The following is an 18,060-nucleotide window of genomic DNA, read 5'->3' as shown; positions in this document are numbered from 1 at the left end:
ATTCAGGGTACACAGCGTTTGCTGCTGTTCCAGCCCAGTGTTCTGGGTCCATCTGGGACCAAGGGGAGAGATAGGAGGATGGACACACTGTTCTGCTCTGCTCGGGGAACACAGAGACAGAGAGAGAGAGCGAGAGAGAGAGAGAGAGAGAGAGAGCGTTGGTCCACTTCAGAGAGAGCGTTGGTCCACTTCAAAGCACTGCTTATTGAAGCACACACTCACATATACAAGCACATAATGGACTTACCCATCCTCTCTGTTCTGCTGTTTCCTGGTATCTCTCCCTCAAGGGAATTCACAAACAAAGACACACAGAATAGCATGTACAGTATATAATAAGAATGAGAGTCTTTATAGCAGAGGCGAGGTCCAAGTGGACTGAAGGGAGGTGTCATATCATAACATTCCATTGCTAAGCTTATGTACTAATGTGGTGAGGTGACGTACAGGGAATCTGTTTCTCTGCTTTTAACCACCTCGTAACCTGTGAATCCCTTTAATGTTACCAGTCCCTGATCTCTGTTGTCCTCTCTTTTTCTACCTTTCTTCCAGAAGGATCTGCCACTGCCCCGCAAGAACAGCAGGTTAGTACAGTCCCTCCCTCCTAGCCAACTGGGCACTCTATATGGAACACACCCCAAGCCAGGGGAAGTGGGTGTTTGGAAACAACAACTATTTTATCAGCCGAGGGCTCTACTGTCCTGGTTGGAAGATTTAATCCGTGTTGAATCCCTTTTGAGACATGATTAGCATTTCAACACCCTATTGAGGGGTTGAGGATACTCTGTCTAGAGGTACTTAGAAGGGAATTAGAATGAATGGAGGAGGCAATCCTGCAGTCTGTCTGGGTAGACAGCGCTCTGAGTCTGATCGCTGTCCATGGTGCTGAAACAGTTCCTCCTCTTTCTTTGTCTGTCTCTCTCTAACTCCGTCTCTCCCTCACAATGTCTCTCTGTCTTTCTCTCTCTCTCTCTCTCTCTCTCTCTCTCTCTCTCTCTCTCTCTCTCTCTCTCTCTCTCTCTCTCTCTCTCTCTCTCTCTCTCTCACCCTCCTTTTCTCATGTCCTAGCTTGTGTGTGGTAGGGAAACAGCTCCAAATCAAATCAAATCAAATTTTATTTGCCACATGTGCCGAATACAGGTGTAGACCTTACAGTGAATTGAGGTAATATGTACATGTGGGTAGAGGTAAAGTGACTATGCATAGATAATAAACAGAGAGTAGCAGCAGCGGGGGTGGGGTGGTGTGGGGGAGGGGGAGGGAGGGGGGGTTTGACGACGACAATGCAAATAGTCCAGGTAGCCATGATTAGCTGTTCAGGAGTCATATGGCTTGTGTTATGGTCTGTGTCAGCAGGACAAAGATATGGCTGACATGATTTATTGTGTTAATTAAATGTTATAATATGTTAATAATGTGGTAGATGGAGCTTTCATCATCCTATCATTGTGACTTTGTGTGTGTGTGTGTGTGCGCGCGCACACTTGTGTGTGTTTATAATCACAGCATACAGAACACAGACCCAAGCAGTCTCTCTGTGTAGTCTCTTCTCCCTACTTCCATCCAGTCCCTCTCTCTGCCTCTCTCTGTAACCCGTCTGTTCCCCATGCCCATATCACCCACACCACACCCCATGGAAATAAACCAGGAAATGAACCTGGGGACCGTGCTGACCTCTGACCTCGGTGACCACTGGTCATCTCCTCTATTTTCCACTCACAGTTGTATTCAGCTTTCATTTTGTCCCCCATTTTGTCATCAACTCTATGCTCTCCTCCAGAGATGTACCATCTGGGTTCATTCTGTCTCAGTCTGGTTCCCATTTTAGGCCTCCCTAGACCAGTATCATCCATATCATCCATTATAGATATGCTCACTGGAGTAGGCCTCACATTAATCTACTGCCTTGATCTATTCATCTGGAAGGGCTGTCTCCTCTATTGTTCTCAGCAGGCTTGTATTTATCAGCACTGTTTTGGTTTTACATTTGCTTGGATGAATTATGAAATGGATATGTTCATATCTAACCTAAAATATCAGTTTTTTGTTATGTAGGACACATCCAATTGTATACACACATATTGTAGATAAACACACACACCTCTACCACCTCCTAGCATCAGCTTCAATTAACAAGCTCTGGACTATCTTCTCCTCCTCCCTGGAATAATGAATTCATCATCCCTTCTTCCCTTGCTCTCTTTTCTCTCATTCATATTTACAGTAGCCTCCAGTAAAAAGCTTTTCAGACAGATTTACCTCTCAAGCACGCACACACACGCGCACACACACGCACACACACACACACACACACACACACACACACACACACACACACACACACACACACACACACACACACACACACACACACACACACACACACACACACACACACACACACACACACACACACACACACACAGTGAGACATGACATTGCCCCCACCACCACCCCTCCTTTCTGGCTCAAATGAGTCCTTTTGGAAGTTTTTCTTGGTAACCCCTTCCCTTGCCATGGCCCTTACAATTCCCTGTCTGCTTTTTTGTTCCTATCTAAAATCAAAGACAGCCTCAGCCTCAGCCTCAACCCCTCCCTCCCTCCCTCCCTCCCTCCCTCCCTCCCTCTCGCTCTCCCTCACTCTCCTTTACTGTCGTTTGTCCACCGCCACATCACTCAGACACCGGTGCACATCTAAAGGTTGAGGAAGTGTTGCGATGACATTTTCAAGGGACCCTGCTGCCTGACTCTCTCTCAGTTCTCAACTGCTCTCGTTGCTTAGCATTACGCTAAGCTACCCTCACTACGCAAGCAACATGTTCCGACGCACCAAAAGGTACAATATAAAACAAAGGGCACTGTTAAATAGGTCTGTGTGTCCTGAGGGGTGGGGGGATTCTGTCTTTGTAATACGTGATGTTGTTCCCTGTCCTCCCTTCTTATCCTTCTCTTATCCCTCCCTCCATCACCTCATCTATCTGTGTTTCACTCCCTCTCTGTGTTTGTGTAGCAGCTAAGTGTACATTAGGAGGTGGTTAGCATTGACAGTGTGACTGATGTGTTTGTGCTGGGCAGAAATACAAAACCAGATGGACACACACACGCCTGCACCCACTCACACACACACACACTCGGTCCCCTGTAGCTCAGTTGGTAGAGCATGGCGCTTGCAACGCCATGGTTGTGGGTTCGTTTCCCACGGGGGGCCAGTATGAAAAATGTATGCACTCACTAACTGTAAGTCGCTCTGGACAAGAGCGTCTGCTAAATGACTAAAATGTAAATGTAAAATGTGCTTGTAAGGTCACCGAGTGTGTGTGTGTGTGTGAGTGGGTGCAGGCGTGTGTGTGTCCATCTGGTTTTGTATTTCTGCCCAGTTCTGCTGAGTGAGCCTGTCGAGTGGCTCAGAGTAGTGTTTATGAAGATTGCTGTGTCAGTGGTTCTACTGACAGCTTCTATGTACCAGTTAAGACAAGACTGTAGCATTGGCATTGACAAACCCTCATACTCATCAAATGAGGCTTATTTGAGGCTTAATATAGTCTTTACTAATCAGTGACTCAAATGAAAGGTGACTGTTTGATTACATCCATGACTCTGTTTGAATCAGTTTGTCTCAGTGATGTTGAGATAAACTATTTGTTGAGCAATGACTGTAAGGGCATACGTAGCTCTCTGACACATAGAATATTATAAAACGGTTAGTTCTAGCCATGATCAAGATCATTTGGCTTTTTTCTCAGAGAAGTTCTCCTACTGTGCCCCAGTCCCTCCGACTCCCAATTACTTCATTCTCTCCTGCTGATTGGCCAGGAATTAGGCTGTCTCCTCTGGCCTGTTATTACTGCAGTTTTAACGCACACACCAACACACATAAACACCCACCAGACAGAACATTCTCGTCTTAGTCAGCATGCTGATTTACAAGAAGGCTGATGGTAGTAGTTTCATATGAATTTGTGTGTTCAATCATCTCATAGTGCCCCTATATAATTACTTTCAAACAAATGTCTATCTTCTCATTACACTGCATTGCAATAGATCTATCAGCCTGTGTTGCCATTTTAAGTTAGCTGGTGCTCTGCTGCAGTAGGTTCATCACCGTCATTCCCTGTTTGTTTTGAATGGACATGCCATTATCACACTGAGGACACTACATTATCTTCCAGTCACATCCTCAAGTCAAAGTGGCTTAGCAAGTGTAGGAGAGAGAGTGAGGGAAAAAGAGAGGGGTAGAGAACATGAGAGCGGGAGAGACAGGGAGTGATTGAGTAAGAGCACAGGGCCCAGGGGTAATATCTCTATCTCAGCCTCCATTAGGGACCATCACACTGGGGTTACGTGAGCAGTGAAGACAAGCACAGGCCTCTCTTACTCCCTCTCTCTTTCTCTCTCCCTCTTTCTTTCTGTCTGTATCCACCTCTTTACAGATTAAACATGAAAGAGAGGATGACAGAGAGAAAGAGAGCTAGTGAGCAAGAGAACGTCCTGGGATGAGTGTCCATTCAGCTGTAGTCAAGCACACGTGTCTCTCCTCTTTTTATGTGGGGGGGGTGTGTGTTTCCATGTGTGTGTGAGCTAAATACAGATGTAGTGGTTGGGTGTTTGTGTTCAGGATGGAAGGAGTGAGGTAAAGTAGATAAGGAGGGAAGGAGAGATAAATTAGGGATAATGAGTGTTGATAATCAGACGGTGTATGTCCCTCAGGTGCTGGGCTCAGGTGTACCTCATCACAAAAAAGATCAGAGCGAAAACAACACTGCTCCATCCCCAACCCCTCCCTAAAACACACACACACACACACACACACACACACACACACACACACAGACACACACACACACACACACCTACACACACCTCTCTCTCATGGCCACACCTTAACCCTTACAAACAAACAAGGCCATCAGACCACTATTACACAGTACTTAAAGGTAGACTCAGTGATATGACGTAGATGCAGAAAGTAAAGAGCGTAGTGGGTCAATTTCCACAACAACTAAGAGCATTGAAGCGCAAGGCTCAACTTCTCTACTGTTTTGGTGCCCTGGCTACCACGTTGTACACAGTGTGAAGCGAACCCGTGTACATACGCAGATACTGTGTGTGACTGTGAGAGCGAAGTCTTGCATCTCATTTATCTCAATGTATCGCCGGTGCTGCTCGTGGCAATGTCATTTCGCTGAATCTTCCTTTAACCAATACCACACATATCACACATCGGAGGAGGTAAGTGGGGTGTCAAGATACCTGGGCCAGACCAAAGAATCTGTCCTTCTTCTGAGTGCTCTCCTGTCTCTCAGGGAATGTTTGGATTCAATAGCAGTACCTTTGGTGGTAGCATTACTCCTCTCTTAGAGTAAAAATCAATTCTGTGGAGTAATGGGGCTTTTATTTTCTTTGATCCTCTCTAGTCCCGTCGGAGCCTGACTTCAGTTCCAGGAAAAGTCTACACCCTCAATACTGAATCTGAAGAATGCCACTCTTGACACTGTCTGCTGTTCCTCTGTCAGCCTCTATGTTTATGACAAAATAAGGGATCTTTGTTTGTCAAAGACAATAACAAGAAGCTAATGTTTTGTCTCTGAGACGCTTTGAAGTAAGCCTCTAGACCAGTGTTATTCAAAGTTGGGGTCGTTATAAAAAATAAGAGTAAAGATTATTGTATGGTACAATATACAAACGTTTTTGAGAAAGATAATTAGAAAATTGTTAATTTATTGAATAAATGTATTTATTGGTTTCTTTTTTTATTGGAGATGAAAATGCAATGAATTGAATTAAATCTAAATTTACCGATTTTAAGGTTGTGTCGTTGGGGTACCCAGAAACTCTTGGTGAAAAAAATGTGGTCTTCGCTGAAAAAGTTTGAATACCACTGCCCTAGACACTGATCTATGGTCAGTTGTGATTTCTCTTAACTGGCGATAGCCCCCACAATATTATGGCATTGGTTAAAGCTCAATGTTAAATTCAAATCTCCCTACCATCATATCTAAGCCAATATGACACCAATGTCAATGAGTCAACAGTTTTGATTAAATGTATAATTTGTCAATCTCATGTGCTCATTTCTGTCCATTAAGAACCAACGATGTGCTACCTTTTTGTTGCATTTCTGACAACGCTAACATCTTTTCAGCCGAATCTCAAGAGTTCTAAAACCAGACCAAAGCACTTGGGTTGTGTTAGTAGTTAGCTGACACAAGTCGGATGAGAGGCAAGCTACAAGCAAAGGAAGCTAGCTATATTTTGCGATGGAAGGTTTTTCACATGGCTGAAGTCATCTGTGTAAACTGTTGGCCTTGACACTTGTGTGTAATCAGAGCACAAACAAATAAGCACAAATAAGATAGCGAACGTCCTTGGCTGCTATTGCCAGTTAGCTAGTCAACTAATGTTAGCCAGTAATGTTAGCTAGCTAGCTATCTACAAGCCAACAAGGCTTTAACATTAGCTGTATGGACAGATCGTGCACCGGCACAGCTGAATGTTGACAATATCTCCCATATTCTTCCACAAAGCACAGCTAGCTAGCTAAGTAAATTTCATAGTCAACACCAAACCTTAGGAAACTGCCACGCTGCTAATGTATAATACATGCAATGGGAGTTGCTCATCTAACGTTAACATCAGCTAACGTTACTCCATACACTAGTCAACCTGGCTTGCTTAGCAATATAGCTAGCTAACGTTACAGCCCTTACCTTATGTATTGATTCAGTACGCTCCCTCCTCTGTCAATGCAAAAAAAAAAAGTTTATTATAATCAACATTTGCGCTGACTGATTAACACAAGTCAAGTTGTATTCCCGAAAATCTAAAGTCGCCATCCAAGTAAAGAGTAGGCAGGGGTGTGCGGGTGCACCCAGGTTAAACTACACCAAAATCATTTTCAACCTTTGCACAGTCAAAAGAAAAAGCCATGTTTGCTAACTTGGTTACCTATGTGACTGTTTTCAACACATCAACCGTTTTAGACTATTTTTTTTAACCAAGCAAGATAAATAAATGTTCAATCAGTACTGAGTGAATGAACAACAACAAAACATTCATGTCATCACCAAACTGTCCATTTAAATAGTGTCAAATTTTGACCCCTTGGTAGAGCATGGGTGGAGTAGGAATTGTGGAGCTCATGAATTTCCTTTCTTTTTCGGCTTCAGACCAATGCCTATGTCATGGAAATTCTTACACAGGGACACTCAAAGTCAATCTTTAATGAATCATTGTTTATTGTCAGCGCGCTGGAGAGGTTCCAACAAACTTAATGCACCATAGTGAACGTCTGTCAGAAGCTCTGCTGGGGCAGTCCCAGCAGTTGTCTTATATACGGCTATACACAGACAAGTTATATTTGCATGATTTAGCATAATTAATTAATCATTACCGTTTTGTTCCATTCATGTGACCGACCAATACTGGTTCATAACATGTGACAGACCAATACCTCATGAGGCTTCTTCTCTTTAAGGATAGACCTTGAAACCGAGATATCTTTAGTTGTCAAAACAAGGTCTGGGCGTACTGCCAATTAAAAAATATATATATTTAACCTTTATTTAAGTCAGTTAAGAACAAATTCTTATTTACAATGACGGCCTACCCTGGCCAATTGTGAGCCGCCCTATGGGACTCCCAATCACGGCCGATACTGCAGATACTGATAGTGAGGATTTGTTCAGTCAGTCACTTGCATGAACACAGAAATTGCTTTATAAGAAATGCACAAACGTAGAACATAGAAATTGGTAAATAGAAATGCACCAACATTCAAATTTCCATCACACCTACTTCTCACTTAAAACGTTTGTTTTTGTTTTTAACAGTTATAAGGATCTGGGGAAGGCGAGCTGATCCTAGATCTGTGCCTCAGGGCATCTTGTACCAGTATCTGTAGCTTGTGTCTCAGACAGCTGTAAGAGGGTCAGTAGAAGGTGACTAGGCTCTGTTTGACTTATCTGGTGGCGGTAATTAAATTAGGCCACACAATTTGACATTCAACACACAGCATCCTTATGTGGTCCAGTGCAGATGTGACAAAGCTGTGTTAGCCAGAGCTCTGCTTGAGGGCTGCCACGTCCATTTCAACATCTGTCAGTGTTTAAACTCTCAGGGACAATCAAGCCACATCCATCATCTGTATATAAAGTGTAGACATACAGTAGGCTGGGACAAAGGTTCCCTCATATATAAAATATACTGTACATTTTAGGATCTTTATCTCTATGTGTGGTTCTAGGAACTCTCAGCTCCATATATCAATTTCAGTAGCAGTATTTCAGCAGTAGCGTAGACAGTTTGCCAGGCTGGGGTGGCATCGCCTCTCCTCGGGTGTCTGTCCAGATTGGGTTGCTGTGATGTGCTGACGCTGGCGACTTTGTCCCAGCCCATGGAGGTCAGGAGGAGGAGAGGATGCTGGGAGATGGAAGGAATGTGTGACTTTGGATTGACTGAGAAGATTCTTGATGGCTCTAGAGGGGTTTAGGTGTTGAGTGTCAGGATAGAGGACTAGGCAAGGCACACTCTTTTTCACTGTAATGTTTTTCCCTCTACCCTGGTTTGCTTTGCTTGGTATATCATCGATTGTGGTCACATAGTGTAGCCTATACAGTACTATCACAGATAGAACAATGAGCTAGATGTTTCACCGGATGTATAAATCTGAAGCATCTGGTTGGAACTTCCACTCACAGCAAATATGGTTAATGAGAGGAAGCCCAGTGGCCGGCAGTGGGAGAAGATAGAGCAAGATGGATTTTGGCCGATATTCTGCACATTTTCTCATAGATGAAAACTCAATACAGTTTTCTGTTCCCAGAAAGTTTTCTAGTCCACTCTGTTATGAACAGAGTGGACTAAGTTTTGTAGACTTTACCCTTTGCCAAAGTTGAATTGTTTAGGGAGTGGTCGAAATTTACACAATTGTTACCTGGAGGCAAATTGGGGAGGGTCATGCTTTTACAATTTCAGTCAGGGGGAGGGTTTAGTTGTTATTTTTTTGGTCCAGGGGAGGGTCATGTAATTTGTACTCGATTAACAAACCTATTGCAATGGTAAATCTAAGTGCTGGCGATAGACCTTTAGATTCGGGGGTGTGCCAGAAATATGTTTGCTATTTTCACAGCCAAAAATGATCGGTGCAGTGCTGGCGGTAGCACACAAGTGGCTGGGTTTTGATGAATAAACCAGTTGTGGGTGTGTCGAGGCTTGGACCCTCACTGGCCAATCAGAACAGGGTTTCCCAAAATCAGGTGCACGTTTTGTTTTTTGCCCTAGCACTACACAGCTGATTCAAATAACCAGCTCATCATCAAGCTTTGATTATTTGAATCAGCTGTGTAGTGCTAGGGCAAAACCAAACCGTGCACGAGGGGGCAGGACCGAGTGTGGGAAACCCTGCTCCATGGCTAAATTCAAGAAATAAGAGGTAGGCCTACCTGTTTGACAGACTAAATTATATTCTACTATCCATAAATTTTGTCAGCAGTTTTGAGCCCCACCTGTTTAGCAAAAAAAATAGATATATAATCTGTTACTTTAGCATTAATAGGTGTCACATATCAGTTTGCAAACAATGTAAAAAACAACAACAACAACAACATTGAGTTAATAAAGCCGCATACAAACATGGTCTCTTTTTTGCTTACTTGAGTAAGGCAGCTCCAAAATACAGGTGTTTCAGCCTAGCTCAGGGCTTTCTGTGGTAGTGGGGCAGCCAGCAGAAAATACGGAGCGTAGGGGTTGGTAATGTTTTCTAGTTGCGCCGTGATTGGCTCAGTGTTCTGTCACTCATGGGGACACTACCTCACCTTAAAATCTATGGATAGAGCTTGAAAATTCAAGCCCCCTGGGTGCTGCCATAGAGTTACATTAAAAGTGCCCATCCAAGAACGCTCAAGGTCATTGGCCACAGATAAAATGGCGTCAAATCACGTTATATCTACCGTAGCTTTGATTGGACTGATCATGTCAACATCATACTTTCAAAATCTTAGCTAGCAAGCTAGCAGTCATCATCATGAATCAAGTCGACAATCTACTGGCAAATACTTTTCAATCCTTGTCACATTAAGAGAAATTATGAAGAGAAATTATAGATAAAACATACGTTTTACGTATCGGTGTTCATTGGACATAAACATTATACAACAAGTTGGATATCGCAAATTCAACAATGAGTGGTTTGGAAGGAATCAGTGGCTAACTACAAGCGTTGCAAAGCAATCACTAGCCTGCTATTCAGTGGAGTGGGTGTGTGGTCTGGGTTTAAGCGTATCTTTTCCAAGCTTAAAAGGATAAACATTTAACACGATGGGCCAGAAAAGGTTGAATACATTGGCCATGCTGTCAATCCAGCATGACTTCTGCCATGTTTAAAAACAACTGGAAACTCGGAACTGGGAAATCTCAGACTTCAGTGCATTCAAGACAACTGGGAACTCGGGAAAAAAACAAGCTCCAACCGGGAAAATACGTTTTGAACGGTCATCCAACTCAGAATTCTAGAGCTCCGACATGAAGATCACTGACGTCATGATTCGACTTTGTTTTTTCTCTCGAGTTTTCAGTTGTCTTGAAAGCACCATAAATCCAGAGAATGCAAGATTTTGATGACAAAATTTGCCCACGAAGGACCGCCGCGCCACCTTCCTGTTCAAGTGAGCACAGCACAACAAGGTGAGTCCAAAAATGTATTGTATGCTGCTGCATAAATTATGTAGTATGCCAGGGAGATATGTATACTGTAGCTAAGAAAGTAATACTAAGTGTATGTTGTGTAGTAAGCTGTTATTAGCCCATGTGCCTCACCCTAATAATTTGGTCCCTTTTCCCCTCATAATTTAGCCATTTGTTCTGACATAGTGGTGCACATGTAGCCTATAACCTGTTTTAGAAAAATGTCATCATCGAATATTGTAAGAGCTTTCATTGTCTGCTTATATGACCCCTTTATTTATCCTACGATTCTGACTTGGTGTACAGGGAGAATACTGTAAGAACGGCCCATGTTCTGAATTCTGACGCTGTACATTTCAAAAGTGCTGAACAAATAGTTATGTTGACTACGTCCGTCCTAGCTCGCTCATTAATGTCTTAATCGAAATTACGGATGGCCTCTTATCCACTTGTCGTCCCCTTATGCCATAGTTTGTACATCTCAATTGTCAGTAGAAACCACATTTGTTTAAGCAAGTCAGCCATATCAGCTATGTTTTTTAGGCTGAATTAACTGTTTCGCAGCCAGACAAGGCTCCGCTGATAGCCAGGTGTAGCAGTGGTAAAGATTCACTCCATGGTGCTGAAAAGAAAGCTCTGCTGTTGGGACAGCTTTATGTAGGCCCTAACAGTTTGTAGGCACTGTTTGTCACCGTTATAGTGCAATTAATGTATTGTTTAGTGTTGTATTGTGGCTTTGCTGGCATGCATAAAAATAAAAAATAAATGCGTTTGCCCCACCAAGATGCCACTGGGCCTACATTAGGTTTAGATAAATGTTTATAAATGATTATATAAAGCGATCTGTGTCTACGCCTTAGTCCGCAGTGCTTTATGCTAGAAGCAAGCTATAAAATGCAGAGGAAAGACGTGACTCCGATGCTAAAGGGACATCTTTGGTTTGTCTCTATGGCATTCAGAGGCTGCGCTACATCATTCTATAGCCGAGGAGACAAAATATGTACTTTGCTTGGGAAGTACATTTTAGTCATTTAGCAGACACTCTTATCCAGAGCGACTTACAGGAGCAATTAGGGTTAAGTGCCTTGCTCAAGGGCACAGACAGATTTTTCACCTAGTAATGAAAATTAATGGCTTTTTCTCGAATTCATTGATTGATCTGATTCATTGATCAGATACTTCAGTTGTAACTGGTTCTGTTGCGCTCAATTTATACAGTTGATAGATAACTTTAGCACTGTTCCAAACTTAGAATATCCTATTTTTTAACAATAGGCTGTATAGAAATCAAAACCTCTCTGGTTCTGCAGCATGCGCTCATTAGTTGTCATGCGCTGTTGCGGTGTTAAAAGATTCTGCTTGTCTCCAGTCATGTAAACTAATGTAGAATTGCATGAAATGCATTTATAAAAGGCAATTTTTTCTCTGACCACTAATAAGATGATCTATTCATGCAGTGCTTTTATTATAATGGAGATATTTTCACCCCTACCCTTGTGGAATGTGAATCAGGTAGCTTAGTGGTTAAGAGCGTTGTGCCAGTAACCGAAAGGTCGCTGGTTCTAATCCCGAGCAGACTAGGTGAAAAATCTGTCTGTGCCCTTGAGCAAGGCACTTAACCCTAATTGCTCCTGTAAATCGCTCTGGATAAGAGCGTCTGCTAAATGACGTAAATGTAAAAATGTACTTTGTCATGTAGGCTAATGCTTACAAAATGGAGGACAGTTTCTAAAACTGCATATCGAAAGGCTCTGGTCTCTCCTAGGAGTGAAGGTAAACGGTAGGCATGTTCTCTGCTATCCACTTCATGTTTTAATTATTATTTTGGGTATAGGGGAGGGTCACTTGTTTTTTTTTTCAAGCGTTCAGGTAGGGTCGGTTAAAAATATATTTTACTGAAGGGAGGGCCATCCATTTTCATTTCAGAGGGGTCTGATTTTCTTCAGGTATCCCTCACTATAAATAATGTACAGTCCCTTAGAAGGAGTGCAAGGGCACACACGTTATTGCACACGCGTTATTCACAGAGTAGGCGTTCCCTAACGAAAAAATGCAAATACATGCTAGAATGCGCCAATAGGATCTCGCTAGCTCGTGCTTGGGTCTGCCCACCTCTTTGCTTGTTCTGCCCACTATGCTTAATTTGCTCACAATGGAAACGACAGGCTGTGGTCTATCTTGGGTTAGTTACAAAAATCTTTGGTACTATTGTAGCAATTGTTTACACAATTGTTTAGAATGATTTTTGCACCCACATCATACATTCACTGTATTTTGTTCTTTCTCTCTTTCACATTATCGCTTTTCCTTTGTCATTTTCTTTTCATCTCACACGGTCTGTGAACTGTCCCCAGTCACCCTCTCTCAACTCTTATCTGTGTCTCCCCTGCTGCACATTGCGTAGCAACAAGCCACCATGTGATCTGAGCCCACCACTCAGTGCTCTCTCCTCTCAACTAACTCTCTCCTCTCCCTCCTTCCCACCTCTCCTGTACCCAGTAGTCTCCTCTTCCACCTATATCTCTCTCCCCTCCTTTCCTCTACTAATATCTCCCCTTCTCCACCCATTGGTCCCGATACCCTCTATCCATCTTTCCCCTCCTCTCCTCTACCAATCTCAGCTCTTGTCCACCCATCTCTTTCCTCCCTCCCTCCCTCCCCTTCAGTGAGAGGACCCAGGCAGTGAGCAGCCTGTCAGCTGGGAGGTTGTGTGGAGTCAGCCGGTTCAGTCCAGCCTTAGTCACTGGGGTTGAAACAAACAGCCACATCTCCCCGATGTCCTGTCTGCCCTGTGACCCTGAATGAGCAACCAGAGAATGGGCCTGGGCCCCGGGGCCTTGGGGGACTGGTCCTAAATTATAAAGCCATTACACCAACACTAATTTCCCTTTAAAATAATGGGTAAGGGGGTGTACTGACTGGCCGTTGCTAGCAGAGTACAAACACTGTGCATGGGTATTAATGTACCAAAAGTATGTGGACACCTGCTCGTAGAGCATATCATTCCAAAATCATGGGCATCAATATGGAGTTGGTCCCCCATTTGCTGCTATAACAGCCTCTACTCTTCTGGGAAGGCTTTCCACTAGATGTTGGAACATTGCTGTGGGGACTTCCATTCAGCCACAAGAGCATTAGTGAGGTCGGGCACTGATGTTGGGTGATTAGGCCTGGCTTGCAGTCGGCGTTCCAATTCATCCCAAAGGTGTTTGATGGGGTTGAGGTCAGGGCTCTGTGCAGGCCAATCAAGTTCTTCCACACCAGTGGCGGTCAGTGCTGTTACTTCTTTCATGAGCATGGCCTTATGAAAAATGTATGCACTCACTACCTGTAAGTCGCTCTGGATAAGAGCGTCTGCTAAATTACTAAAATCTCAAATCTAAATCTTATTTCTATTACAGCATATTGGATGACTGTCATTCATATTCCTTCACCCAGTTAAATGTAACAGCGATAGGTTTAGGCTACTACATGATACTACAATTTTCCCTATACCCATCATGAGGTTGCTACAAAATAGCCTATGAATGAAAGTTTACAACGTAGGTGCACACAGGTTGAGAGACACATTTTACAGTTTTTTACAATCACTTTGGCACTAATTTCAGAACCTTGATGTCATTTTTCTAAACTCTAGACACAAAACTCAAAACGGTCATCACTTGTAACACAGGGTGTCCAATGTTCAAAACATTGCATTGTGCATTCATATCTTTAAAGAAATCTTGCACTTGCACAATCATTGGTTCAAAAAACAAATGTATTGTGAAATACCAATGAAACTTTAATTTAGATCACCCACACACAAGCAACCGATAGTTTCACTGTGTCATTGTTCGTACAATCATTAAATATTGTAGTACAAAATAGGTGATACATGTTTCATTATGGTACTACATGTAAATACATCCCTGTAAAAGTACTGCTGTAGTAGAGAGAATACTACAGACACAGTGGAATCATTGAACAAAATCTGAAATATGTTGATGAAAAACGATACAGTACTGTAAAACATCAAATGCAGTGTTCCTCAACTTGCTTGCTTGTACTGTAAAAAGCAAAACATAGGAGTGATTACTGTACTTCTACATTTTCATCAACTCTGTCTTGTGGATTTGGCCACAGGTTCTCATCTACATCACAATGGATGTTTTCATTAGCCAAACATCTTGGAAAAAACCTTCAGGCATGGCGAATCCAGGCCTGACACTGGTCTGCCGTGATGTCATTGCATGTGTCATCCATGGCCTGGAGAAAAGTGACTTGTTCATGAGGGCGCCCATCATAAACCTTCCATCTCCATGTGGAGAAAAATTCCTCAATCGGGTTAAGGAAAGGAGAGTATGGGGGTAAATACAGGGTGGTAAATTGTGCATGGGCATGAAACCATGCTTGCTCGGATTTCATTGGACACTCTTTGCTGTTGCTGCCGCTGTCTTGGTCCGTGGCCTTGTCCTCTACCACGTTCCCCCACACCTCTCAAACGAGGCCCACGACCACCTCTCAGAAGGGGTGCTTGTCCCCTGCCATTCCTTTGACCAACACGTCTTCCTCTATTGTGACCTGGATCACCTGCCGGCTCCATGTTACAGTATGTATCGCTATATTGTTGCAAGTGGATCCCAATCAATTCTTTATATACTCGTTCCATAACGTGAACTCAATAAGTAACAAGTTGGCAGAATTGGACAAGCAATTACAAGGGCCTTCATCCATACAGTGCAGTACTGTCAATACTGTAAATAGTCTGAAAAGGTGGTACATGGGACCATAGAAACGGTGTCTGATAAAGAATGATGATGAAATATTACATCCATAGATAATGTAGTCTAATTGGTTCATGCTCCACGCTAATTGGTGACAATGAATCTCGTTATCTTGAAACTTTCATGATCTAAACATGGAATATTGTTTGTCTGTTTCCATACAACTATGCATTAAGAGTAATGCAACAGTTACTTATCATTTTGAGCAGTTGTATCAATTGATAGTTGGATAATTGTAATGAAATGAATAGACACTGATCTGAAATGTAATGTGTGAATTGCCTTTTGAAATAGTAGTACTTTGATGTTAAGTTGTGTCATATAGAACAGGTGATTTTTGTTAAATGAACAAATGATCTTAGTTTTATGTGTATTGTATCCAAGCAATTGAAAAAAAGTGTTAGAGTTTTGAAAAATGTGCATTTTGATCATTGGTTGTGAGTTTTGTGTCTAGAGTTTTGAAAAATTACGTCAAGGTTCTGAAATTAGTGCCAAAGTGATTGTAAAAAAACTGTATGTGACAGACAGTGACATTCAATACTGCCTTGCACTTGCACACTCTTGCCTGCATCTAGCTGATAGTGGGTGTAATCATTAGTCCAACAGTTGCAAACAAGAGTTTCTATTGGATAAATTCAGGTATGTTTATCCCTGTTTTGTTCCGTTTGCTTCTGTTTAAGAAACATTTTAACAGAATCGGCGGAATGAATACACCCCAGATCACGCGTAAACACAGTTCACAGTTTCATAGCAGCCACGTTCTATTACTTCTCGCATCTACGTTATGCGCTCTCCTCCTTTCACCTCTTCCCTTCGCTTGTGGACTTCAATGCACAACACATCAGCTGTATGTGACCAGACGAAAAAACCTTTCCAAGCCAAACCGCTACACACAGCCTACATCGTTGTCACCATATTAGCTAAAGTAACGTCATAGTCAGCATAGCTAATAGAACTAATGCGTTAGTAAACCCACTACAATCATGCAGTAACGTTTCAGTAAGCAGTTACACCGGCGGGCCCCAGTAGCAATAAATTAGTAAAACCAAAAGCTTACCTTGACTTGGAAGAGTTCCAGTGTTGTGCTGGATAGTCATAGCCAGCTAGCTAACATAGCATCACTCTGTTTGAGCAGGGTGTTTCAGTAGGCTAAACTAGCTAGCTGCATTTGCTAGCTAAGTAAATGAAACTGAAAAAAAATGTACAGTGGCTTGCAAAAGTATTCACCCCCCTTGGCATTTTTCCTATTTTGTTGCCTTACAACCTGGAATTAAAATGGATTTTTTGGGGCGTTTATATCATTTATTTGATTTACACAACATACCACTTTGAAGATGCAAAATATTTTTTTTGTGAAACAAACAAGAAATAAGACAGAAAAATAGAAAACTTGAGCGTGCATAACTATTCACCCCCCCCAAAATCAATACTTTGTAGAGCCACCTTTTGCAGCTGCAAGTCAGCTGCAAGTCTCTTGGGGTATGTCTCTATATGCTTGGCACATCTAGCCACTGGGATTTTTGCCCATTCTTCAAGTCAAAACTTCTCCAGCTCCTTCAAGTTGGATGGGTTCCACTGGTGTACAGCAATCTTTAAGTCATACCACAGATTCTCAATTGGATTGAGGTCTGGGCTTTGACTAGGCCATTCCAAGACATTTAAATGTTTCCCCTTAAACCACTCGAGTGTTGCTTTAGCAGTATGCTTAGGGTCATTGTCCTGCTGGAAGGTGAACCTCCATCCCAGTCTCAAATCTCTGGAAGACTGAAACAGGTTTCCCTCAAGGATTTCCCTGTATTTAGCGCCATCCATCATTCCTTCAATTCTGACCAGTTTCCCAGTCCCTGCCGATGGAAAAACATAGCCACAGCATGATTCTGCCACCACCATGCTTCACTGTGGGGATGGTGTTCTCGGTGTGATGAGAGGTGTTGGGTTTGCGCCAGACATAGCGTTTTCCTTGATGGCCAAAAGCTAAATCTTAGTCTCATCTGACCAGAGTACCTTCTTCCATATGTTTGGGGAGTCTCCCACATGCCTTTTGGCGAACACCAAACGTGTTTGCTTATTCTTTTCTTGAAGCAATGGCTTTTTTCTGGCCACTCTTCCGTAAAGCCCAGCTCTGTGGAGTGTACGGCTTAAAATGGTCCTATGGACAGATACTCCAATCTCTGCTGTGGAGCTTTGCAGCTCCTTCAGGGTTATCTTTGGTCTCTTTGTTGCCTCGCTGATTAATGTCCTCTCTGATTAATGCCTGGTCCGTGAGTTTTGGTGGGCGGCCCTCTCTTGGCAGGTTTGTTGTGGTGCCATATTCTTTCCATTTTTTAATAATGGATTTAATGGTGCTCCGTGGGATGTTCAAAGTTTCTGATATTTTTTTATAACCTAACCCTGATCTGTACTTCTCCACAACTTTGTCCCTGACCTGTTTGGAGAGCTCCTTGGTCTTCATGGTGCCCCTTGCTTAGTGGTGTTGCAGGCTCTGGGGCCTTATATACTGAGATCATGTGACAGATCATGTGACACTTAGATTGCACACAGGTGGACTTTATTTAACTAATTATGTGACTTCTGAAGGTAATTGGTTGCACCAGATCTTATTTAGGGGCTTCAT

General features: G+C 42.8%; 1 protein-coding gene across 3 annotated transcripts in view; it reads left to right on the top strand.

Moving 5' to 3' along the window:
- Positions 1-18,060, top strand: part of LOC121551033 (microtubule-associated serine/threonine-protein kinase 1-like) — a 68,218-nt gene that overhangs the window by 10,518 nt on the left and 39,640 nt on the right. For 2 of the 3 annotated variants that reach the window (XM_045212385.1, XM_045212383.1), the window contains exon 2: positions 553-584. In XM_045212385.1, coding sequence (XP_045068320.1) covers positions 553-584 — 32 coding nt within the window. The remainder of the gene's footprint in view (positions 1-552; positions 585-18,060) is intronic. The other variant, XM_045212384.1, reaches the window with a different exon arrangement.

This window comes from Coregonus clupeaformis, unplaced genomic scaffold (genome assembly GCF_020615455.1).
Source record: "Coregonus clupeaformis isolate EN_2021a unplaced genomic scaffold, ASM2061545v1 scaf0010, whole genome shotgun sequence".
NCBI lineage: Eukaryota > Metazoa > Chordata > Actinopteri > Salmoniformes > Salmonidae > Coregonus > Coregonus clupeaformis.
This window is presented reverse-complemented; position numbering and strand designations above follow the sequence as displayed.